Source organism: Lygodium microphyllum, chromosome 11, assembly GCF_053477565.2.
Source record: "Lygodium microphyllum isolate KBCC chromosome 11, Lygodium_microphyllum_v1.1.10, whole genome shotgun sequence".
NCBI lineage: Eukaryota > Viridiplantae > Streptophyta > Polypodiopsida > Schizaeales > Lygodiaceae > Lygodium > Lygodium microphyllum.
In genome coordinates, this window is record NC_141145.1 from 136,967,172 (window position 1) to 136,994,140 (window position 26,969).

At 37.6% G+C, this 26,969-nt stretch overlaps 1 protein-coding gene across 2 annotated transcripts; it reads right to left on the reverse strand.

The window, feature by feature from the left end:
* Window positions 1-11,605: 11,605 nt before the first annotated feature.
* On the reverse strand, window positions 11,606-26,350 carry LOC148029429 (cytochrome P450 704B1-like). Of its 2 annotated transcripts, XM_087688243.1 has the most exons (6): window positions 25,592-26,349; window positions 21,191-21,406; window positions 20,008-20,289; window positions 19,548-19,886; window positions 12,183-12,383; window positions 11,606-11,926 (listed from the first exon to the last, which is right to left on the reverse strand). In XM_087688243.1, the coding sequence occupies exons 1-6, from the start codon at window positions 25,985-25,987 to the stop codon at window positions 11,750-11,752; spliced, it is 1,611 nt and encodes a 536-aa protein (XP_087544369.1). In that variant the 5' UTR covers window positions 25,988-26,349; the 3' UTR covers window positions 11,606-11,749. The 2 variants fall into 2 exon arrangements, with proteins under 2 accessions (XP_087544369.1, XP_087544370.1); XM_087688244.1 differs by lacking the exon at window positions 20,008-20,289 and having other exon boundaries at window positions 25,592-26,350.
* Between the last annotated feature and the right edge of the window lie 619 nt (window positions 26,351-26,969).

A 26,969-nucleotide genomic window follows, 5' to 3' on the forward strand; every position in this document is an offset into this window, starting at 1 on the left:
TGTGCGTGTGCGTGTGCGTGTGCGTGCGCGCGCGTGCGCGTGCGCGTGCGCATGCGCGTGCGCGTGTGCGTGCGCATGCGCGTGCGCGTGTGCGTGCGTGCGTGCGTGCGCGCATGTGCTTGTGCATGTGCGTGTGCGTGAGTGCGTGCATGTGTGCGTGTGTGTGTGAACTACAATGTGCATACAAATGCCTATTTAAAGTGTTGAGACAAACAATACTAGTTCCTTTAAACACATTAACATCTACTAAAGTGTGTGAATAAACTACAATGTGCATACATATGCCTATTTAAAGTGTTGAGATAAATAATACTAGTTCCTTTAAACGCATTAACATCTACTAAAGGAAGTGTCACAAACTCCTTATGTGAAACAACTTAGCACAGTGCAACTTGTCCTCAACAACTTGTAACACAAATAACTGTCCCAAATTTGTGAATTTTTCCTAGATTTCCTAAACATGTCTCTAAAGGGAAATTCTAACAAACTGTTTTTCTTCCAAGTCATCTGATTGAGTCATCAAGCTATGTAACATCCCCCAGTTTGGTGTAAATATTACATAATTAATACAAATCTATTGTTTTTTTAAAAACCCCAATGATAATGTGCACTACTTGTTTTGTAATACTCAATCTTTGTATTAATACAATAAACAATGGGAGATATTTTGGGATCATTTTGAGATACCTTTTAAACTAGAAGGTCAACTCTTCTAGGCTCTTTTGGGTAGTGTCAAGAGGCAATCATATCCCAAGCTAAGGTATATATGAGGATTTCATGTATTGTACCTTTTGGAGAGAGAGAGGTCTCATTGGACTAGTAAAGGTGACTGCTAGAATTTAGAAATAAGGACATCCTTCTGATTAGAACATTAATATACCCTTCCCATCACCAAGGCTTTATTAGAGCCTTTCACCTCCAAGAACAAAGAGCGTCTCTTCTACGAGAACATTGTTGGCCTAAGGAACTCTCTTGATGCATCCAATGATATCATGGTGGCAACACTAGATAGATATATGTATTTTCTATTGTCATAAACATGGATTTTCTTTTTTGCAACAAGGAGATATATGTGCATGTATTGAATTACTTGGAATCTCAACTATCTATGCTTTAGAGGTGTTCACACGTGTGGCCAAAACGAAGATAATGACAATGTGGAAATAAGTGTAGCATTGTGATATACTATAGAACAAATAGAATAGCCCTCAAGGGTCAAAATAAAGTTGTGCTTCAGAGAGAGAGAGAGAGAGAGAGAGAGAGAGAGAGAGAGAGAGAGAGAGAGAGAGAGAGAGAGAGAGAGAGAGAGAGAGAGAGAGAGAGAGAGAGAGAGAGAGTGTGTGTGTGTGTGTGTGTGTGTGTGTGTGTGTGTGTGTGAGTGTGTGTGTGTGTGTGTGAGTGTGTGTGGTTAGCTGCTAGTGAGCTGGGAGGGGGGCCTACGCAACAGCCTTACTAGGCTATCATGCCTCCCCCCCTCTCCTAGTAAAATAACCATATTACACATTATTTTCTTAATAATACTAATAATATTTCTTATTCGTGTTATAGTGCAGCTCCTAACATAGTTATCTAACTTATACAACTACCATAACTAGGTCGTAAACTAATGTATCTAGTTAACATAACTACCATATTAATATAACTGGCTTATCCTTACTAAGATAACTAGGTCTGATAGTTGTTAACTAACTAGTACATCTTAAATTTATCTTTTTTAATTCCCAAAGTCTATGTCTATGTCTATGTCTATGTCTATGTCTATGTTTATGTACATACACAAATAGATATAGGTATTTCCTCTTTTTATAAATATAGATATATTTGGTGTTGGGAGACCTCTACACATGTATTGAATTAATTGTGAATCTCAACTATTCATGCTTCACATGTGACAAAAGTGAAGATAATGGCAATGCAGAAAAGAAGTTTTCAAATTCTAGAGAATGGGTATGATATACTAGCGAACAAAGTGATAGGCCTCAACAATCATGATAAAGTTATGCTTAAGTAATGTAAAAACTTCCCTCCTTTTAATACAAGTTTTGTAATTTACACAAGAAAATAAACTTTCTTTAATTTCTCAAATTTTAATTTGAGAAATATTAAATTTAATCATATTTTCCTTTTTAATTTAATTTATTTTAATTTATTTTGTATTAGTTAATTTTTATTTACTTTATTTTATTATTAGATGTACAAAAGCTATTAAAATATCATTTTAATTATATTTCTAAAGTTAAGAGTTGTAATTCAAATAGATTTTCAAATGTTAAATTTAATTCTATTTTATTTTCTTCTAGCTCCTTAAGGAGTCATAAATAAATTTAATATCATAAAATAATTCAATTATTGTTATTCTACTTTCTTTACCTTTGTCTTAGAAATCCCCCAAATCTAAAAGTGGATTAGACATAATTTGCAACCCTAAATATTTATATGGGAATAATCTTTCATACCAAAGAATATTTCTACAAAGTACTCAATTCACTTTGGTAATCCACATCTTTGATCATGTACCCTTCTATTATACCTTGCATATTTAGATGCCATCATGTAATAGTCATGCATTTTATTTTACAAAAAAAAAGGATTTCAATGAGGCATGATATTTTAGGAGACCCTTTTGAACTTCAAGGACTTTAATATCATAGGCTATTCCTTGAGTATCATCAATACATTGTGGTATTCCTCCTTTGCATTGATGGAGTATGATTCATTCAAAGGACACTAACTTGATCACACTATTGTGTGCAAATTGCTTCTTGGACATCAACTGATCATTTATATTAATTTGAGCACTAAGATTCTAGGTTTCAAAGAATTAGGATGCTCAAACTATATGTAGCCTTTCAACTACCTCAATCCTTCATAGATATCTTCTTATGTACTTAGGATAATTAGTGCTTATGAGGAAACCTTATTGTTAAAATGCTATTTGAGGTAGTCCTTTCAGTATCTCTTGGCATGCAAAGCCTAGGTCATAATCATCTTGCTAATGATAAACATGACTAAACATTGAAACGAATAGTCATTCAACAAACAAGTCATTCATGAATATTGTCTAAAAGACTAGGTTCCCCATTAATTTCTCACAAGGTCCCTAAAATTGGTGTGCAGATCGGTCACAGTATGCTCACATAGTGAATCCCGGAAGGTCCCCAAGAATAATGAACTCTACCTTTTTGCACAAAAAACAATGTAAAAGCATGAACGACAAGAAGCAAGAGACCAATTGGGTTCAATCTCCCCCCATGCCTTGTGTGAGCGCTTCACAAAGCATGTATTTTATGTATATTTCCATCTTCATGCTCAATATAGCCCAATTTACAAAAATATGACAAGATTTTTAGCTTTTGAGTTTGCTTTCTACAAAAATAGAAAATAAAGCTAATGGACGGTGCCCATGGAGTCTGGCACGCCCAACACAATGTCCAAATAGAAATAACATATCCGTGCGCATAGGCGCATACAAAATAATAATCAATAATCAATGCCTCAATAGACATAACAAAATATAGGCGTGGCGCCTATCAAAATATAATCCAAAGGTCGAATACTCGCTAGACTCCAATGCTTTCCTCTGCCACTACTGCTATCTCTACACATCAACTGAAGCATTCACAATCGTTAATAAAATAATACAATTAAATTGACAAAAGTGAATACCTAGCAGTCTTCAACTACATAAATAAATCAATTGGTTAGAAATAAATCCTAACCTTAATTTATTACGAGTGCGCACTCTAAACTCATAAACGTTTATTAATTTAACATGCATTTTGCGGAATCACCCGCTATGGAATCACCCACGTACACACTAAATTAATGAAACGCCCGAAAAGGACAGGCATCCCCATCAACTTCTCGCACAAAGAATCCTCTTTGTGTATGAGCCCCGGCCATCTAAGTTTACAGAATCCACCGTAAAACCTCACGGAATCCACCGTGGAATATGCCTCCTGGCATCAAAAATCAAAAGTAATAATTTACTCTCTAATTTTGAAATATGTGTAATATGCACAATCACAATAATTTATTTAAAGGAGTGAAAAATGAAAAGGAATATGTGCTTTAACCACTCCATGTAGTATATGGAAAAAATGAATAGAATGAGATGTAAATCTCTTGCCTAATTCAAGGTGATGTGCATCATATTGTAGAAATTCCATAGCACATAAGAATGATTTATAAGGGAAGACCCCATTCCCACTACTAATGGAGCTCTACACAATCCTCAATTCAATTCCCTCCTCACTTTCTCAACCAAAGGACCTTCCTACTTGAGTGTTGTAGTATCCCCAAGTGCGTGTATTAAGAATCCTGGTGCTCTCACATAATGCATGCACACTTGGTGCTTAGATCCATAATATCCCCATACCATGCTAGTGCTAAATAAAGATACATTCAATGCATCTCCCCCCCCCCCCCCCCCAACTACATAAAAGTTTTTGAACTCTTGTAGGATTATAACATGACTTTTTAAGTGTCAACAAGTGAGCAAATAACTTAATGAGGAGAGGTAAAGAATTTAGAAAATATGGGAAAATATTATTTAAAACCCATTTTTGGTTTTTGGGTAAATTTCTAGTCAAAATGTCTAAATTTTTTGAAATATGGACTATTTTTTGACTTTTTAAGCTTAAAACATTAGCACCACTAACTCCCAAAAACCCCCCAAAAATAGCCTCTAGGCTAAACTTCACGCCAAATTTTTACCACGAACTCTACCCCCATGTGTAGTGCTCAAAGAAATATGTCTAGTGGCTTACATAGTGTCACTCCCTTTCCATGATCAACAAGGCTAGGGTTTAGGAGTTACCATTATTTGTGCAGTCTTCAATCTCCTCCTTCCTCCCTTCTCCATTTTCCTACACAATCTGTTGGTTCCCTCTAATCACATGTGGGATTATGAAGTGCATAATAACTTAATAGATTAACCATAGAATAGGTACACCATTCTTTTTGTTTTATTATGTTTAGTGGATAAAATGCACCTAGGTGCCAAGGAAAACTTGCATTTTTCCAAAAACATTGTGACGTGTGGATTGGTTCTTGTGATCGTTGATTGGAAGTTTCCTTTATCAATTTATAAGTATTTCTTTACTAATGTTTTCATGTTTATTGAGCATTTTCAATGTGTTATGCTTTCTCTTTTCAAAGGATTGGTTGTTCGAGTTGGTAACCATGTTAAGTGAGTTGTTCCATTTGAGAGGGAGGAAATTTTTTGGTGTGCTTCTGGTATATATTGATTTTAGGTGAGCTTTCACTCCATTCACATCCACTCAAATCATGGATTGTTAGACATCATATTATTACAACAATAAGTGGGGATTTAAAAGATATCACATATAACAAACAAATAAAAACATAGGCATGACTCATTATTTGACACTAGTGGAGAATGCACTTGGGGAGGTTACTCATAAATATATGTATCACATGAGTTCAAAATAAATGGATTTAAAATACCATTTTTATACATTTTTTACATACATAAGGATATCATATAAAGGGGTTACTTAAAGATTGAATAAAAAAGGGTTGTGTTTTATTCAAGAAAAACTCACATATAATGATATTTATAAGTAGACCTTGAATGCACGTGATATAGAGGATATATATATTGCAAACCCCCCGTGAGACAATGTGTTGAATCTCTCGAATGGATCAAATACTCTATGGTCACAATGCATTAATGAATAGTCATGTATTAGTAATCATATTTCTCTTGATCTGTCGATTGGCAATGCAGTGACTAAAATGCAATAGAAAGGTCATCTAGGCCATCGGCCTTCTTGATCACTAATAGACCCCACCTAGGTAAGTATGCTTCCCTCGACATGAGTACTTAATTGGGTGGGATATGTTAGTTATCAATAAGTACTTCAAAAATACTTCTATGATATGGATAGTGATAAGCTTATTTTGATGGTTTTATTACAATAAATCTAATGCAAGGATACTACTTAAATTTTAGATTATTTTTTTAATTTGTGACTCTTGGGTTCTATGTGTTTAGACTTAGTTTTGCAACAATTTTACTTTGGTCGTTCAAACTACTACATTAGAAAAACTCACTGAGCTCAATAAAACTTATATATATATATATATATATATATATATATATATATATATATATATATATATATATATATATATATATATATATATATATATATCCCCAAAAAGGCAATTATGTTATCTGTCACTATCTCTTCCTCCCTCACCTCACACTCTCCCTCACTACCTCCCCCTCTTCCACCCTTAAATTGCTGGCCACCCTAGTAACTGTAGCTTAGGGAAATGAGACCTTTTTCTTTCTAATTCCTACCTTTATTCCATAATCGTGAGCCTACATGAGGAATAACTTGACCAAAATAACTCGTGACCATCCACATCACTAATTGGATACCTAAGTAATGGACCTAGTGTTCCAATCTTGGAACATTTTCCTTGAAGAGTGTTCAAGGCTTGGTGGCCTTGAATTGTTCTTAAGACATTCAACATAAGGAGAGTACATAACACATCTTTACCTTGATCATGTTACCTTAATATTAGATCTACATTACCTCAAGCTTGATTTTTATTTCCTTTTGGTGTCTCAACTCCTACCAATCCTAGAATATTCTGAGAAGCATTGACTTGGAGATTCCAATCACGGGTTTATGTCAAAGTATGAAGCATTGCTAGAGACCCATTTTCCTTAAAGTGCTATAACAAAAAACTATATCCACTAAAACTAGCCTTTCAATGTATCATTATAGGAACACATTAGGTGCATAGACCCCATTGATCTTGTAGATCTTGAAAATATTGAGGGCTTATACTCTTGCTAAGAGACCTAAAAGGCCTAAGCACCTTGGGGCAAACAAGAAAACCTCAAGTCCATCCATATTACTTATTTAGAGACTCTTAACTAAGTAAGGTAAAAACCGCAAAGGATTGGCTCAATACACAAGTAGGCCAAAAGAGAGAAACATAGAGACCATAAAGAGAGGGTGCATGCAAAGCTTATTGTACAACACTTCTTTTCACTACCACTACTACTATTAATACTTGTCACGAGGATGTAAGCTCATGTCATCATGCCAATATAAAGTTTGAGACTCAAATACAAGTCTTTGATATGGGCAGAGGTAATGCCCCCGAAAACATAGCCCATCATGATAGGCTACTTGGTAGAGAATAGAAATGGACATATTATAAGACATAGTTGATACTTTTGTGGTCAGGAGGACATCAGAGCTACCATTGGTGGTTTTGTCTAGCTTGGTCTGAGAAAATAAGGATCATGGGTCTACAAGGCTGCCAGTGCTCTATTTCTTCTATTTGTGATGTAGCCTAGTTTTGGTACTATCATGGAGGTGGAAAATCTTGATCTACAAGAGTGGGGGCCAATCTAGACAATAAAGAATAAGGAGTTTGAAAATGAGTTGACTAGAACTCAGAGGGAGCAACTCAATACTTAAAATTTATTTATATGAGATGGAAAACATCGGTTCAAGGCATGGTATTGTCGCATTCACAAGTGAAGGTATGTATCTTGCAATTTAGTTTGCATTATTTTATAACATACACAGGCATGTAGTATGGTACATGAGTGATGCCTACCTTTGGTTGTAGCATGGTTCCATATGGCCACCCATTATTTTAGAGTGTGATGCTGATTCCTAGATTTCATGGGGGGGGGGAGAGAGAGAGAGAGAGAGAGAGAGAGAGAGAGAGAGAGAGAGAGAGAGAGAGAGAGAGAGAGAGAGAGAGAGAGAGAGAGAGAGAGAGAGAGAGTTGTTAATGAAATTAAGTTTGAACTATTGTTATGGGTGTGTTGGGCATTTCTCTAGTTTTATATTTTCTTTGGTTTTGTGGTGTCTGGGGTCTTGTGTTCTAATTCCACTTCATTATGGAGAGTAAGGTATCCTATGCAAAGATTAACATAAAATTGTTATGTTCTTTATTTTTGTTATGGGTATATAGTGAATGCCAAAAAATCTATTGAGCCTACTTGTTTTAAGAAAGCTATTGACTATGTGCATTGGGAGAAAAGTAGTGCTGAATAAATGGTTGCATTAGATGTAGATCAAAACTTGGGAGTTGGTTCCATTGCCTAAGGGAAAGAAATATATAAATTGCAAATAGGTTTACAAATTAAATTATAATGTAGATAGAAGTGTGTGCAAGTACAAAGCAAGGCTAGTCACCAAAGCTTACAAACATGCTTATAGAATTGATTACGATGAGACATCTGCTCTAATGGTAAATATGAAAATTGTGAGAGATGTTATTATAGTGGATGTAACGAAAGGTTAGATATTGCATCAAATGCATGTAAAGAATGCATTCTTACATTCTGAGCTACAAGGAGAAGTGTATACGAAGTAGCCACAGTGTTATAAAGAGCACGTGTTCCCCCAACTATGTGTGCAAGCTATGTAAGGCCTTGTATAGATTGAAATAAGCACCAAGAGCATGGCATGATAAGATAGCACAATATCTTATCTCGATTGATTTTGATGTCGCAAATGTTGATCACTCGCTTTATGTGCATTGAAGTGACATGGATATTGTTGATATTACTTTGTATGTGGAGGACTTGATTGTTGAGATAACAATGTGCAAGAAGTGGAGAGTGTGAAGAGTCTCCTCAGGTAGAAATTTGACATTAAATATTTGGGAGAGTAAAGTACTTCCTTAGGATTAAGGTGATCAAGAAATCTAAGGGGATATAGCTCTCATAAAGGCAATACATCTTGGATATGTTGATGAAGTATGGTATGGCTCATTGTAACCCAATCTCAATACCATTGGGTTCAAATATGAAGTTAAGTGCTAATGTGAGTGAGGCATTGAAGGATCCCAAAATGTAAAGAAAGAATGGTGGAATGTTTGATTTTCACTATTATCACTAGGCTACCAGATTGTAGGTGCACAATTCAATTAGGGAGTCAATTTACACGTGCCTCATGAGCATCATTTGGACACTTTGAAACATACCTTAGGACACCTCAAGGCTATATTGGATTATGGTATATTTTATGAGGCTAATTTAATGTTGTAGGTACTTGGTCACACTAATGTGGATTGGGCAAGTACTATGTCTAACACAAAGTTTTATCAATGGTTATATGTTTTCCTTTGGGAGTGGGGTTGTGACTGAGTAGTAAGAAACAACCCACTATTGCATTATTGAGTATAGAGATAGACTACATGGGTGTTGCTATGGAAGCATGTGAGGAGACTTGGCTACAAAAGCTACTTTCATGATTTGGGGATACATGTAGACATGACAATTGTCATTTATTGCAACAACATGAGCAAAATACAATTGGAAACTCTATAGCTAGACATCAAGTAGTCCACCTAGCTGAGTTATGGGATATCTATCTAGTTATCTAGCTAGTAAACGTGTTCATGGATCAATTGTACATTACTGTGTTATATTTTTTCTTTATCTTTTATAGAATGTTATTGTGAAGAAGAAAAAGAAGAAAGAATACAGTTTTTAGCTTCCTATCTTGAGTACATTCTCTATGTGTTGCATGTCTTGCAAGAGCTCAAGTTCCCTCTATATCCTTTATCTTTTCATGGGGGTACTTGAAGACGAACACTTAAAACTCATTGGTTTGCACAATCTTTCACATTTACATTCAACAAAGTAAGTGCCAATCACATTCTATGTCTATAGCAATTAATTCATGATGCAACTCAACAAAATATTGTAGTAGAAAAAGGCTTTTGTTTGATGGCACGGATGGTGCTCGATATATTACATAAGCATGTTACATATGTTGATGGTGTTTTTCTCTTGTTCCTCAAGACATCTTGAGGGTATGTAGCTTGGTTGGCCACAATTCCGGCACTAGATGTGTTTGCAAGGCTAGAAAGGGGAACTTGATTCTCTTATATTCACTTAAAGGCCACAAACAAAAGATGAAATTTAAGGGCTTATGACCCTATAAAGTCCATGTAGTCAATGATACTATTGATGTACAGATATATGCTTTCCACCCCTCCATTCTTCTTCAAATCCTAGCACCATCATTGCTATTATGGATAGTAGCAATTAATTGCATACCAAAAGTATTGATATTCAACCCATTAAACATTTTCATTTAGGTACTGAATGGTGATTAGATATCATATCAAAAGCAATGATATCTAGTTCATAATGACCATTATATTGGTTGTTTCTTTTATTTTGTCTAGGTGCTTCCATCTAGGTCAATATCTCCACATTGTCAACTCTTTCAATAAATGTTGACAGTCTGCTAGATTTCATTTTCAACCCTAATCAAGCTCCCAATTTGAATTTCCTTCTTGGAAGACATTCTTTGTAACCAAGTGGCTAGCTTATATATCTACCAATCCAAGCTGCATTTAAGTTTGGCAAACATGCACATGGAGTATCTAAGTTCACTTGCATGGACAAACCCCCCTTTGAAGCATATGTGAAGGTGTTTACTCTCATTTTCAATTATAACATTGCCTTTTTATAATGAATTCTATATTGCTGCCTCTTGTCTCTATTCTTCATGGACAAAGAGAAAATATCTCACATTCCTCTTCTAACAACAATGGTGTAAATCCTAGTTCTCTTTAGCTTCCCCAAGACCCAAAAGTTGGTTAGAATGAACTATATGCTTTGGAAGTGAAGGTCAACACCAAACTTAAAATATTATTTTGCTACACGTGTATCATTCTTCCCTACCCTCTACCATTAGTAACTATGATGGTAGCCCTATAGAGCCAAGTTATTCTATGCATGTGTAGATGATGTTTTGGTCTATGTGAAGCAACTTCACTTGTTTGATAATTTGGTTATATAGGGCTCAAGATATTTGGAAAACTTTCTTGCATCCACAAAATTTGGACTCTCATTAGTTCGCCTTAGAAATGTATCTACAACAACTATGTATTTATTATTTTCCTACCATGAACATTCGCATAAACAAGAAAAAGGAGCTATATCACAAGTTAGAATCTTATGAGAAGCGTGTGCTTTTGGAGGGCATGGCACTCCATCTTCACTAAGGTATGATTATATTTATTCTAGTTTGTTTACCTAACCATTAATGACACTTTGACATGGGATTCCCTCTATAGCAATGCCATCATGCATTCACTAAATCAACAATGTAATTACAATGTCTAGAACATACTTCACTACACTCATATTAATAAGCTGGTATAAACAATATTTTCCTAACATGATCAAAATTATTATTTTTTTGTCCAAATAAAATTCTCTCAAAGCAACACCTATTTCCATTGAGATGAAATCCCAAACCCTATTTCAATCCCTCCTTCCCAACACCTATTTCCATCCTCCTTTAAAAAAAACATTTGTGTTTTAAGAGACTGCCACCATGGTAACTGGAAGCCATGTTGAGACCAACCCCACCCGACACACCTTGCAAACATTTACCAAATGATTTATTAACACACTACTTGCAACTAACATGTAGTTTGCAATCATGAAAACATTGAAATTTGTATCTTCCCAATTAAAAAAACCATCCCTTGCAATAAGGGGGAGAATCCTGAGCTTGATTCAAAAAACCAATATTTTGATTCTTCTTTTTTCAATTTACTTAAGACAATGAATCACTAAAACCAAAAGTTGTTGAAGCAATTTCCATAAGGTAAATTCATAATTCAAAAAGAAACCCAAGCATGGTATACTACAAAGTAGTAGAGAGACATCACTACACAATTCTAGTGTACAAATAAACCTTTGCACCCCTAATGGGACTCATCGTGAAGACACATGTAAAAGAAGGCCATATGCCATTGGCATGACTAACAATACTCGATATTTAACAACATGATCAGGAACCAAGGCAAACTTAAAGAATTGTAATAGAAGTGATGCAGTCATCTTCATTTGCAAGTAGGCTGATTCTTTCCCCAAGCATATTCGTGGACCAGCCTACACAAAGTATATTGCAACAATAAATTGCATAGCAACTCGAGCCATTACTTTATCAAAATATTTTTAAATATTTCTCATATTCAAGGTTTCATGTTAATTATCCACGTTTTTCCTACAATGCATATACAAATCACATACTTTTCATTCATTCATTTTTTTCTTTAGAATATATTATCTTTATAGTCCCTTCTAGTTATGTTTTACTTATTTTTTAATCATGAAGATAGAGAAGATCAGAAAAACCAAATGTCACCTGGAAGGCAGTAAACTTTAAAGGCGACTCAGGTTGATATACTCCATCTTTAAGCCATCGATCCGGGTTATATTGGAGTGCATCCTTTCCCCAAAGAAACTCCATGCGCCCCATGGAGTAAGGAACATATGTTACCATATCTCCTGCCTTCACACGTGTGCCATCCGGTAAAACATCATCCTTCAACACCATCTTTCCATCCTACAATTTAAATAGTTGTAGATTTATGAGTGCACATAAAACGAGTGAACCCCATGAGAGAGAGAGAGAGAGAAAGAGAGAGAGAGAGAGAGGGAGAGAGAGAGAGAGAGTGTGTGTGTGTGTAACATAATTAGATAGTCTAATCTCAAACAAGTCTAAATTGCACAAAATATCTACAAACATTTTGTAAAACAACCATAATGTCTTTGAAAGAACATCTCAACTTGAAAATAGATTGCAACATATGGCTCAACATTGGAACAACTAGACAAGGTCCTCAAACCATTTGTTTTAGGCACATGGACTTATAATGGAAAATTCTAGTCACAAAGGTTCTAGATAGAGAAATTAGTGCAACACCAAAATAGTTACTTGGGCAAGTATGTGTATAGAATGAGGTATAGCAACTATGAGAAACAACTAAAATCATTTCGTAATCATATCAACTTTGAAAGAGATGCAAGAAGCCTAATTTAAGATGACACCAGTTACTTTATAACACTTAGATGCAAGGGATGAAATGCCAACCTTTTTGTAAGAAGCTGAGAATAATGAATTAGTGTAAATAATATTGATATTATGATATGTCACACTAACATTGGTATAAAAGGAGAGGACATGTAATTTTACACATCTTTTTGACACAATAATACAATTACAAACTTTCTCTCCCTTCTTGCTCACAGCTTCTATGGCTTCCCCTTCTTTCCTGTCTTTTTCTCTCTAAATCTAGTCTCTCTCTCCTCGTCGCTCCTCTCTCTTCCTACAGTATTTCTCTCTCTTCTGCAGTCTTCTCTCTCCTCTTTCTCTCATCTTTTTGACACAATAATACAATTACAGACTTTCTCTCCCTTCTTGCTCATAGCTTCTATGGCTTCCCCTTCTTTCATGTCTTTCTCTCTCTAAATCTAGTCTTTCTCTCTCCTCGTCACTCTTCTCTCTCTTCCTGCAGTCTTTCTCTCTCTTCTGCAATCTTCTCTCTCATCTTTCCCTCTCCCCAGTTCTCTCTTTGACAAGTGGTATCAGAGCTTGAGTCTTTGATCCATTCTTTTCTTCCATTTTCAGTCCCATTTTCCTATTTCAAAATCAATTTCAGACAAAAATGGTACAAGACAGTGACTAGTGGAGTGTTGCAGATCATCTACAGTTAGTAAGAGACTACATCTGGAGATACCCAAGGTCAGATATAGCGGATAATGGTTTAAATGACAGGACGTCATTAAACTTCATGCAAAAATGGAGGTAACTAGGGTAAAGGATGGTTAACCGAGCTTAGTTTGGGGTTAAACTGTGGTTACTTTTCAAAAGAGGTCTTCCTTTCCTCTTTCTCCAAGCTTTTGCCAAGCTTTCATGGAGTTTGCATCAGAGATCTTCTCTTAGCTTTCAGCCATGAGGTTTTTACAGGCATTTCATGCTGGAAACTTTCTTTACTCTTCATTCTTAACAAGTGGAGCACCATTATTGAAGGCTTTGAAGAGGCTTTAGAGAGAAAACTTTTCTTCTTTTTTCTCCTTCTTCAAGGATTCCTTCCAGCATCTATGGTGTTTTCAACAACCTCTCTTCACAAGTATTTTGTCTTTTTGAAACCCTAAAGACAACAGGTAGTAGTGAAGATTTTTCAAAAGCTAGAGGCAAGAATGGAAGAAGCCAAATGGTTTGCATGGAGTTGCAGTACACTGATACACATTGGCATACTTGAACAGTTTGGAGAGTATTGCAACAGTCCTAGAGACTAGATTCACAGTTTCAGCTGAGTTCGCGGCCATCAACTAACGTCGGAGAGGCCTTGCACCATAAACCGGATCGTATACCTCTTTCAGAACAAGATCCAGAGCTGCATCAGTTACTGCCAAAGAAACTCCCCTGTCTGCCAAGCGAAGAGCCACATCCTTCATTTGCAGTTTAGCAACCTTACGCAAGTGTGAGGGGGTCAAAGGCTCGAAAACCACAATCTTGTCCAATCTGTTCAACAACTCTGGACGGAAATGTCTTCGGCAAAGTTCTAGATGATGGAGAGAGGTCACAAAGAAGAGCTATTCCTGTAGTAATGCGTCCTACCCATACATAAACTTCAGCTCCGCAATCAAGCCTTATCAGCACCAGGAGCGAAAGGGGTTGAAAGGAGGGTGCTGCTTTCAGGCAAGAAAAGCCGTAGCATCGTCGGGTCCATGCTTATTTACCTCAACTCTTGAGGTCTGGTTTCAGTGAAGACAAGCAAAGCCAGGGGGGGTTATGCCAAATCAGGTGCAGGTTTTGTGAGAAAAGAGCCATTTATCAATCAGATTGATGTTGGAAGAGGTCGTGCAGGCTTTGTCTTGATTCTGGGACTTTGGCGAATGCAACAAAAGTGGCCAAAATGAGTACGTAAAATAGTAACAATAGCTCGTTCCTTACTCAGTCTTTAGAGGGTCAGCCATCGTGTAGAAGTGCAAAAGCTGCAGTATTGGGTCAGCAAAGCACTTGTACAATATACAACCCCAAAGGATCATAGGTGCATGGTTGACCCTGAATCTCGTTATGAAGAAGGTTTTTGTCAGTGGATAAGACCTCTCTGAAGAAGCGATTGGGGAGCTTTAGTAGTTGAACCAGAAAGGAAGTATGAGAGGTATGAAGTATCCGAGCTTGATGGACTCATGGATGGATGCCTATGAATAGCACAGATCATTCAGTTTTTTTTCCTCATTTCTGAACTGAGAAGCACAGGATTTGCTGATCTGGGAAGCCGATCTTGTTGTTGCTTTTTATCCCTCAGCCACTCTTCTGCTTTATCGCATTCATGAATGACCTTCTCTTTCTCTGAACTGTCAATGTGGTTGAATTTGGGATCTTTTGATTTAGCAACCTCCCGGAAACTGTTGATGCAGTGCATTAGCTGTTCAATACACAAGCCCCGAGCCTCTTCTTCCTTGAACCTCTCTTCAATAGGATCCCCCAGCTTCTTCAATTCTCCCAGCTTGGCAATGTATACACCTTTTGTCTCATCTTCACCTTCTTCATATAGCCAATCTTCAGTTGCCTGAAGCTTCGAAGAGAGTTTCTCTCTCTGACAAGTGGCTGGGACAAGTCCTGTACTTGCAGCAAGTCTAAAACATCCATCAAGTGCGATGTTCTTTGAAGGAGGTTCTAAAGTGGAAAGTTTTGAATTCATGGAGTACATAGGATCATCATGTTGAACCGTATGATGAACAAGTTCAAAAGTTTTAACTGGGAAGTTTGGACTGGATGGATCAATCAAAACATCTGCACAAGACTTGTCAAGATTTTCATCCAAGGAGTGTTGCAACCATGAGAACAATTCATCCTCCTGCCCTTGCGCTTGTTGCTGGTTCTACTGATAATTTAAGGGACGCCTGAACAGCATCATGTGACGCTCTAGTCGATGGATTGCGTAGTGTATCCAGCCACGGGACTGCTGAACTAAAGGAGACATGTTATGGATATTTCTTGAAAATGCAGTAAATGCAAATATATAAACAACCTGGGATGCCGTACTTTTGTTTGTTGAAACTTGGAACATACCTATGGATGATACAGTGTAGAACCTGCTAGTTCAGTGAATGCAATAGTATATACATCTTTGTGTAAAATCTGATGTGACAGTAATGCAGTCCTATATACAGAGATTTGGGGCCTTTACAACATTCTGCAACTTATGATCTTTCTTACTGTCATGCCAGTAATGCAGTCCTGTATACAGAGATTTGGGGCCTTTACAGCACTAGGGGGAAAAACAAGTGCATATCCCAACAAAGGAGAGGCTTGCACAGGGACTCCTGGTGCATGGTCTACCTGAGAATGTGTGGCAGACACCCCTTTGCCAGCTGCTCTAACAGATCCACCTGAATCAATTTCTACACGCTTGTCCTTGGCATTACAATTCTGAACAAGTGAACTCCTTGGGCGATCTGTCCAACAAGTAAGTGTTCGAGATATAGAGGACAGGGAAGTCTACTTTCTAGGCATTACAAGTTGGGACTGACAGATGTCAGCAGATGCTATTCACTGATCAGTGTTGTTTGCAAATGTCTATCAAGTAGAGAGAATTACAGATTTTCCATTTCATTGGTTGCAAGTTACTTAGCAACTGAAGGCTTGGCTTTTGCTGGTTTTCTTGAGAGGGGTCAATTGTTGTGGTTGGTTCATGCATTGCAGGGTTACAGATTGGGAGCACATGTTCATAGTGGTAGCATAACTGAAGAAGAAAGCAACTCAGCATAACTAAAGAAGACACAGAAATAGTTCTTCCACACTTGATGATGATGCTCTCATACTTGCAAGCTATGTCCTGAAATCTGTAGCTAAACCTTTCAGACTTCAAAAGGTCTTACCAAATGCAAGCTTGATACAATTGCAAATCAATCAGTGGATAGAGGTCCTAAAATTCACCAACACAACAACTTGACTACAATGGCAGCTGAGAACAATAGCTCCAACTCTAGTGAACTTGGACAAGGTTGGCTTCAAACACAGGCTAATATTGACAAACTTGGAGTTTTAACTGATCGGTGTATTGCTCTTATGAAGGCGGTTATGGAAAAAACAGCAAGACCTGAATCAAATGCTTATGCTTATGGCCAACATGTATATGCTGATGGTACACTTGAATCAAATGCATATGCTTATGGCCAACATGTATATGCTGATGAGTATCATTCCATTGAACCTTGGTAGCAGAATGGCTATTATGGACAACATGCTTATGCTTATGAGCATCCACCTCTTCAGCAACATAGTCATGATTATACTTGTGAAGCTCTCTTGGTTGAGTACCCCAGTTCTTATGGATGTGACAGAAATGGTTATGCTTATCAGTACCCTTCTAGCTTTGATCAGCAGCAAGCAAGTGATTATGACCGACATCATGCCAATACCTATGCTCATGGACTTGCCAATCATCATACTTGTGGACATCCTAGGATGCAAGGACATCATTGTAATCATGTTGGACAGTCATCATGCAATTTTAACTGATCGGTGTATTGCTCTTATGAAGGCGATTATGGAAAAAACAGCAAGACCTGAATCAAATGCTTATGCTTATGGCCAACATGTATCTGCTGATGGTACACTTGAATCAAATGCATATGCTTATGGCCAACATGTATATGCTGATGAGTATCATTCCATTGAACCATGGCAGCAGAATGGCTATTATGGACAACATGCTTATGCTTATGAGCATCCACCTCTTCACCAACATAGTTATGATTATACTTGTGAAGCTCTCTTGGTTGAGCAGCCCAGTTCTTATGGATGTGACAGAAATGGTTATGCTTATCAGTACCCTTCTAGCTTTGATCAGCAGCAAGCAAGTGATTATGACTGACATCATGCCAATACCAATGCTCATGGACTTGCCAATCATCATACTTATGGACAGCCTAGGATACAAGGACATCATTGTAATCATGTTGGACAGTCATCATGCAATTTTGGGCAGCATGTTTATGGGCAACAATATGACCAAAGTTTTGGTAGTAGACAACAACAAATAGATGTATTTGGATAGCAGTATGAACATTTTTGTGACATGTAATCTCATGGAGATTATGGACAGCATGACCAATGTTGTGGGATCAATGATCAAAGGCAGCATGCTTATGTACGTGAGCAGCAAACATCAGTGGAAGCAAATGCATATGCTCAACCAAACTGTCCCTCTAATGCACAGCAGGACTATTATCACCATATGCAGTATAGACAGCATGAGCATTATGGTCATGAGCATGGACAACCATCTGTTGTATATGAGCAGCAAGATGACTATGAGCAGCATGTCAGAACTATTGTTGAGTTGACCAATGGTGATGAGCAGGTGTGTAAATTGCTATCTAAGGCTAAACGTGTTAGACACCTTACTAGTGATACGATACGGGAACTGCATGATGCAGGCTTATGCTATCGATGTGCTAAGCCACTATCTTGTAATCACCAAGCCACATGCAGGGCAAAGACTGCCAAAATACTCTTGGTATTTGAATATTATGATGCAAAGGATGGGGAAGATCTTGTTGAAGACCATTTTGGTATGGGTCCACAACAAGAATCTCAATTCAAGAAAGCAAATCATAGGCAGCATGTGGATTTGGATGATCATAACACCATGCGGGAGCCTCGTCAGTCCACAGACATGCAGTTTAAATGCTTGGACATCATTAAGAATGCAGGGTCCATGAATATACAACAGTTAGGGATTGATGCAGTTCATGCAATGGTGACTTTAGCCTCATATGCTTCAGTCATACAGAATATGGTGATGCCTGAGAGACTTATGGAAGAATTAGTGAATACCATCATGATGATCAAGCTTCCAGTTGTACTTGACTATGACCTTATGAAAGTTGATCCAATGCATGGCAGCGATACCACTTTCCCTTTTGATTCGGGTGGCTACAGGCTGATTTTGACCCTCTGCATAGACTAGTACTACTATTGAATATTAGGTAATCTTTTCTTTTACCACTTGTAATGCTGTACAGGGTAGTACTCTGCAGCCCACTACTTGGCTATACCAATAAGTTCGATCTTTGTTTTTTAGGACAAAAACTTTATTTTTGAGTGGGGATGGATTGTAAGAAGCTGAGAATAAAGAATTAGTATAAATAATATTGATATTATGCCATGTCACATTGACATTGGTATAAAAGGAGAGGACATGTAATTTTACACATCTTTTTGACACAATAATACAATTACAGACTTTCTCTCCCTTCTTGCTCACAGCTTCTATGGCTTCCCCTTCTTTCCTGTCTTTCTCTCTCTAAATCTAGTCTTTCTCTCTCCTCGTCACTCTTATTCTCTCTTCTGCAATCTTCTCTCTCCTCTTTCTCTCTCTCTCGTTCTCTCTCTGACACTTTTCCTTGTTATCCTCTTTCCACATCATTATGTCTATAAAATTCTTGTGGCTATAGCTTTAGGAAACTACTCATGTCTCTCCTACCTAGTTTTCCTTTTTTTTCATGCAAATATAAATTTGGATGGCCCCTACATTTTTCCCTATATCATAAGGTAATGTAATCCATAAACAATTTTTTTTTTTAATTCAAAATTTGAATGGCCCCTATATTTGTCCCCTTTATCATAGTAATATAATCCATAAATCACTTAAAACTCATATCATACAACCAAAACTATTTGAGATCAAGTTTTAAGAAAAATGCTTACCCTAGGAACTGCCGGGTACAAGCGAAGTGTCTCCGACAAGGCAGCATGTAGATAATGCATCTTGCTCAAACTCTCATAGGTCAAGAGATTAGCCACTTCTATAAAGTTGTAATGATAATTGTGTTGGAGACCCAATACTTTCTTTGTTTCGTCATAAATTCTCTCTCCAACATGGGCATTGTTGCAAACACAATAAAGAAACCATGACAATGTAATGGCTGTGGTATCACGCCCTGCAATCATAAAATTCAAAATACCATCTTGAAGCTCTTTATCAGTATAACTTTCTCCATCCGCATTGAAGGTAATAAACCTTGATAAAAGATCATCTCTGCTTGCCTGTCATGTTGACCAACACATACACACATATTTGAGAAATTAACTTACATCTTCATTCATGATAGAAAAACATAAAGAAGATAATACAACATGACCTAAACATCTCCAATGACATTATTACCTGAGTGGTGGTTGCTCCTATATCCATCTTCCTTTTTTGAACTACGTTTCTAGTGAAGCTTCGCAATATAGCAACATCTTGCTTCATTGTCTTTTCTTTCCCAACATTAAGAGTCTTGCATAAGCGCCAAATCGGATTCATCATTCTATGCATGGTTATCTCATTTGCACTATCGAAGGCTTTGCTAAAAGGTGTGTTTGGTAAGGATGGAGAAAGGCTACCAACATCAAGTCCAAATGCTAGTTTGCAAATAGAATCCATAGTCATTCGCATTAAAAGGTCCTACAACATTGGTACCACAATAACTTACTTGCACACACCCAAAACAAACACACACACACAAATCTTAGGTGAAAGAAAATGTGGCAATACATGTATCAAATCTTATGTAAAAGAAATACATCATGATAACCTATTTACACATCCAAATGAGACAAGTATCTCAAGTTGAAATGGCAACACATGAACAAAAAAGAACGTGAAAAGATACTACACATCAACATAGTTTCAATACCAAGTATAGCATGTATAAGACCTGAGATGACCCTTTATTTATTAACCCATGACCATATTATTTAAAGAAAAGGAGGGTAAATTTGTGTGTTGCACAAATTTGTTTATTTATTCATGGCCTTAATGTTTAAAGTAAAGGAGGGTCAAATTGTGTGTTTCCTTATGAAAAAAGGTTTTAGATGCTACTTGAGTCCATTTATATAAAAGTGCACATTTATATGTTCACATGTGTATATGGAGAACAATAGCATATTTTGGACTATGAGATGGAGTCACTTGGATTGTCATGGGATTTCCAATTATCATAGTCTCTACTATGTTATATTTCTATATGGATAAAAAAAATGGTGAGCTCCACATTTAGCTTGCAAGCTAAGTCTGTCAAAAGATAAGATGAGCTTTTAACATTGCTCATTAGCCAAAGTAGTGAATTAGACACCCAATAAAATACTACCATGAAAGTAGGATCAAATGCAAGGATGAGTATCTTTGGAGATATGAATCACATTTTGGCCTAACTACCTACAACATCAACAAAAAAGAGAGTAGCAACTTTCTATTATATAAGTACTTCATGAATAGTATGCTTTGAAAAAAACATCTACCAACAAGGGCATGTTTATTAAAAACCCATTCAATCTTTTAAAACTATCATCATAAACTATAATACCTGCATATCAACTTGTTTATGTGATATTGTTGCAATGTGTAAGACTTCTAAAAGCTTCAGCGCATCCTCCCTAAAACAATTTGTGCTAAAATCCTTGAGTTTCTTATTGGAAAATTCCAAACTGGCAATCTTTCGATGTCGCTTCCACAAAACTCCATCCACATTGAATATCCCATCCCCCAAGAAATCATAAAACCTTATCCTTGTTAACTTTCCCTGTATAGAAATCAACATCAAGAAAATTGCATATGAAACTATTAAAGAGAAAGATAATTGATTTAAATGGTCTTATGGACCATTTTGAGGAATTTTGGTGAAGGAAAGATTATATTTGAAATTATTATACTTGTGCTTCTCATGCAATCATATAGTTGCACACTAATATTCATCCCAATTCCTTTACTATTGTGCATTTATGTAACTCTGAAACTGAGATAGATATGATTTGACTCACAAGCATTCACAAAGATCTCTACAAAACATGTTGGAATTTTTATTTCTAAAGTGTGTAACTCCTTTGTAATGTTTGCTTAGGTGACTCTCAAACCAAGGAGAAAGCCCTCAAGCATATATGGCTCACTGAAGAGAGGTTTGGTATCAAAAAAATAGTGTGTTTTTTGTTTAAAGTGATTTAATAATGACAACAAAAGGTGTCATGGCTCTCTCTCTCTCTCTCTCTCTCTCTCTCTCTCTCTCTCTCCATATATATTACAAAAAGAGAGGGTATTTCTTGATGAAATAATATTGTAATAGTTAAACATGTGCATATAATGTATGCATATTCTAAAAATACCCACAAATGTATATATACTATAAAAACACACGACATGTATACACATGTACACATATGTGCAAAAACATACATTCATATATACACATATGCACACATGCATATACACATGTAAGCTTATGAGTAAGAAAAAATGGGAAGATATAGGGGGTTGAGGGGAGGGAGACTAGAAAATTCAATGAGAAAGAGAGAATAAAGGAGAAAAGAGAGAATGGATACAAACTTATAAAACACACATATACATACATGCAAATGCATACATTCATGCACAAATACATACCTGCACACATACATGCATGCATATACACATGTATATACACATGCACACATATAAGATGTAAAAAGATAAGATAGGACTCTAGAAAATAAAAGGTGAGAGAAATATGATGAGAAAGAGAGATGATACACATACTTATGAGACCACATGAATGGAGACATGCATATTAAGCACACACGTACACATACCTACACACATACACCCATGCATATACACGTGCAAACACATGCATACACATGTACACAATATATATACATATGAGGCGAAAAAAGTTGAGATGCTTGGGAGAAAAGAGAAAGGAGATGAGGGAAAAATGATGAGAGGGAGAGATCATATGAATGGAAACACATGTATTATGCACACATGCATATACATATATATGCACACGCATATACACACATATGTGCACACATGCACACACATGTACAACGAGAGCATATAAGCAATCAAAGGATGCAAAAAGGGGTGTGTGTGTGTGTGTGTGTGTGTGTGTGGAGAGAGAGAGAGAGAGAGAGAGAGAGAGAGAGAGAGAGAGATAAGAGAGAAGAAAAGGGGAGAAAAATGATGAGCTTATGAGACCAGACAAATGGATACATGCATATAAATCACATACATGCTTACATATACCATTGGCTTCATTATGACTCAATCACCCATGAACCTGTTTGCCACATGAAACGTGCATTAAGATGTGGCCTCCTAACTTTGATTAAGACAAGTTCTTTGAACCCTGATGCGAAGCCCTAAAAGAATGGATATGAAGCTTTGGAAGAATCTAGGCATGGAGCACCTAGTACTAGTTAAGAAGAGTATGCTAATACCAAAGAAAAACAAAGAATTCTACTATTGGCACTTAGGACTATTCAAAAGTGACCCTTACAATATTTAATCATTATGAGAAGACAACAAAAGTCTACCTTTTTTACCGTGAAAAGTTTCAAAAAGCATATGTCATTGCAAACATCTAGAAAGATAACAAAAGAATCCACATTTGGGAAGGATAAAAATAAAATGTGCCCATCCAAAACACTTGGATCAAGTCTCTAGTGAGAGATAACACTTATCACATTAAGAAACATGTGCATTTGCTAATTGCAAGAGAGGACATACAACTACAAACAATTGATCTATATCTTCATTGTAGCTCGTGTAGATGTTATATTTGAATTATAGCTTTTGTGTGTGTGGGTCGGTGTGTGTGTCACACACACATGCACACACTTCCTAGATAAGATTCTATCAAGCCTCACACGCACTCAGCCTAGCTAGAAGGCTTACCATAGCCAAGGTGGTTCTATCCTCTTATGTTATTAATGTGGCTATAGTGTTTCCTTTTTCTCGAGCCAACTGGGATGTGATTGATGCCTTGATCTAGAATTTCATATGGTCCTCGAGGGAGAGACATCAATGGCATGCTGTAATTTGGCAGCATGTTACTTCTAGAAAGGAGAAGGGGGGTTTGGGGCTTGAGGCCTCTCCGGAGAGACATCAATGGCATGCTGTAATTTGGCAGCATGTTACTTCTAGAAAGGAGAAGGGGGGTTTGGGGCTTGAGGCCTCTCCCTCGAGGAAGTTACTATATGTATATCCTCTACATCACGTGTGTTCAAGGCCTATTTATAAATATTCTTATCTGTGAATTTTTCTTGAATAAAACATAACCATTTTCTATTCAATTTGTAAATAACCCCTTTACATTACACCCTTTTGTATGTAAAAAATATATAAAAATGGCATTTTAAAAGTACCTTATTTTGAACCCACGCGATGTATACATATATTCATGAGTAACTTACCCGAGGCCTCTCAAAAGAAGGCCCTCAAATTAAATTTCAACTTGATGAAGAAGATACACAGCAACCAACCTTGGGCAATTATTCTTCGTGATTGGCTGCTCAATGCCAATACTCCAAACTGTCCCCTTAAGCCCCTCTCAATAGAGGATAAACTATTCTATGTTCCATGCAAAGTCAAGATCCCCTCTTCATCAGTAGCCCAAGGTTTAGTTCAAAACTAGCGGGTTATCACAATGCAACTAAGCTAGTGTGGCAAACTTGGATTGAGAGGTGACACATCTTTAGAGGCAGTGATATGGCTCAGCAGGGATGCCTATGATGACACCTTTCTTCCTCTTAATGACAGTCTTCTTGTGTCTACTGCGTGCTGGAGAAAAGGTCTACACAGGTGGGAGAACGCTTGGGACTTTATCACACTAAACTTCAAAAGCCCTCAAAGACTCCAACATGAGAATAGCCTCTCACAAGCCGAAAAAAAAAGTTTGGAAAGGGTATTTTCCAAAGTCAAGGAGCCCTTGGTCAAACTCAAGTACAGAGAGGACTTCGCACAAGCACCTGGAAAATGATTGACAAAGTCCTTAGACTATTGGAAGAATTTTTTTCCTATGGATAGCATTTATGCATGGAAGAAGAGAGTAAGGAAAGTTTGGAAGGCCACTCTGTCTCCAAGGCTTAATTTACTGCTGTGGGGATTTATGATGAATAAGTTACCTGTCAAACAAAGACTAAAGTTTAAAGCAATCTCTCCACTATGCTTGTTTTGTAAGCAGGAAAAGGAAGATATAATGCATATCTTTTGGAAGTGCCGTGAGGTTCGGCTGGTGTGGAGAAGCCTTACAAAATTTTTGAATGTGGCTGGTTTATCTGTAGCCTTTGGTGCTAAACAAGTACTCTTTGGAGATCAAGGGTGGTTTAATGAGTACTGGCATATCCTCCGAGCCTTCATCCTACGTGATGTCTGGAGTAGCAAAAATGCAATGCCTTATTATTCGGTCGCTTGAGCTCCTCCTATGGTGTTTTGGCTAAGAATCTTCATAAGTCCTTACAAGACATCGTTGCCTTGATGAGGCGCCTTGAGGGCCACACTCATCATGTTGCAGCTAGCATGATGCAAAAGTCCTTGTAAATGGCTAGTTGGGTAGCTGGTCAGAGGGCTTAGTGGTTCAAAATGTAGCTGGCTTCTCGTTGTTTCCCTGATGGGAAGGTGTAATTCCACCTTCTTGAGTACTACAAATTCATACTTCGCACTTAAATTTAAAAATAAAACTGTGCCATTGGAACCCAAATGCTTGATCGATCTATGTAGAAACAATAAAATGATGATGTGATGGAACATATGCAACTGAGGTTGGGGAGAGTGGCCAAAAGCTGGATCTGATAATCCTCCATCATGCCTAAACACAGTAAATGATAGACGGAGACACAGTGAATGATGATCGTAGAGGTTGCGAGAGGAGGAGGCAGTACCCTGTAGGGAATCTGCCCATTCATTCGATGGGAGCAGACGACTGTGTGCAATTTGAGGTTGCAGGAGGTACCTTGGGGTAATTGTGGAAGCGGGTCTTGAGGATGTGCTCGACGTTGGGGGGGTCGACGGTCATGAAGACGGCGGGGGAGAAGGGGAAGAGCCGGACCCGGAAGGTTCTGTTGTGGCTGCTGAAGAAGGACAGGGTCCAGTCGTGCAGGCGATGGAAGTTCCGGCGGGCCTCGAAGTAGCAACCCACCAGAGGCCATAGCTTGGGGCCCGTCCTCTCCTTATCAGTCTTCCTTCCCATAGCAAAGGATGTGGCTATGGCTGTGCATATAGCGATGGCTATGGCGATGGCCATGGCCATGGCCATGGATAGCGGCATGCCTGTCACAACACCCAGCATTTTCTGATGCACAGCATGTGGAAGGTCTGATACCAACTCTCCTGGCTCTTTGGCTTCCATAGCCACTCTTCTGCCTTTGTGCTGCTGCTGCTGCTGCTGCTGCTCTAATCTCCTTCTTCTTGTGTCAGTAAAATGTATGCATCGTGCATGATCCGCCCTCTTTCTCGTTTAGTCACCAATGTAAGCGTGCCGTGCCATAAGACTGCAGCACCTAATCTTAGAAATACCCAGTTCTGGATGGCTTCCTATCCACTAAAACACGCCGTGTCTTTCTCTTTTTCAAGTGAAACCATTCAAGGTCAGCACAGCCTGAAACCACCAGTGACCAAACATGAGCACCTCTAAAAAAAGGATTTGCGATTTCTTCAAGATTCTCAACCAATTTCGGATATAAAAACCCTTTGGAGTGATATACACGGTCCAGCTGAGGAATCTCTGAATATACAAGAGCAACTTCCATTTTATATATACATGGTCCAATCCAAGTATCTTTAAAAGCATAAGCAATGACCCCATCCAAGTGTCTAGGATGATGGGAGAAAGTACCCTCAAGCCCTTTGAAGTGATCCAATGGCTCCTCATTAGACTAGTCAATTAATCCTTCTCAACACAACAATCTCGATCTTTTTTTATAGGTGCGTGTTGTCATTTTACACCAATACAATACTCTGACATGGATGTGATGTGCCAAGGATCTCCTTCAACAAAAGCGTGGGGTAGTGGCTTTAGTATGAGTATCATGGGTTATTTGTGTTTTCTGCTTTGAAGTGACCATTACTTTGTTTACTAAAGGGGCATGCATGGTTAGCAACCCATGCTTGGTGTGGTTTGCACCATGTCAAAGTTCATGAGGCCATACCTCACTCGCTTCATATCATTTGTGAGCAAAGGGGGTCATGCAATCACTACTTCCTTTTTTTTCACTCCACGAAAACAAAAGTTGCAGCCACACCTTGGAGAAACCAAGACCCCTTAAATCTACAATGTGACTATTCCCCTTTTTGTTCATGAAACTTACAAGGAATAGATGCTACATTCGTCA

Bases quoted from the DNA above. Each gene is read 5' to 3' on its own strand.
- LOC148029429 (XM_087688243.1), bottom strand. From the start codon at position 25,987: ATGGAAGCCAAAGAGCCAGGAGAGTTGGTATCAGACCTTCCACATGCT. The intron at 19,887-20,007 runs GTAATAATGTCA...TCAACATGACAG, and splicing joins TAGGAGCAACCACCACTCAG to GCAAGCAGAGATGATCTTTT. The intron at 11,927-12,182 runs GTGACATTTGGT...TACTTTGTGTAG, and splicing joins TAAAGTTTACTGCCTTCCAG to GCTGGTCCACGAATATGCTT.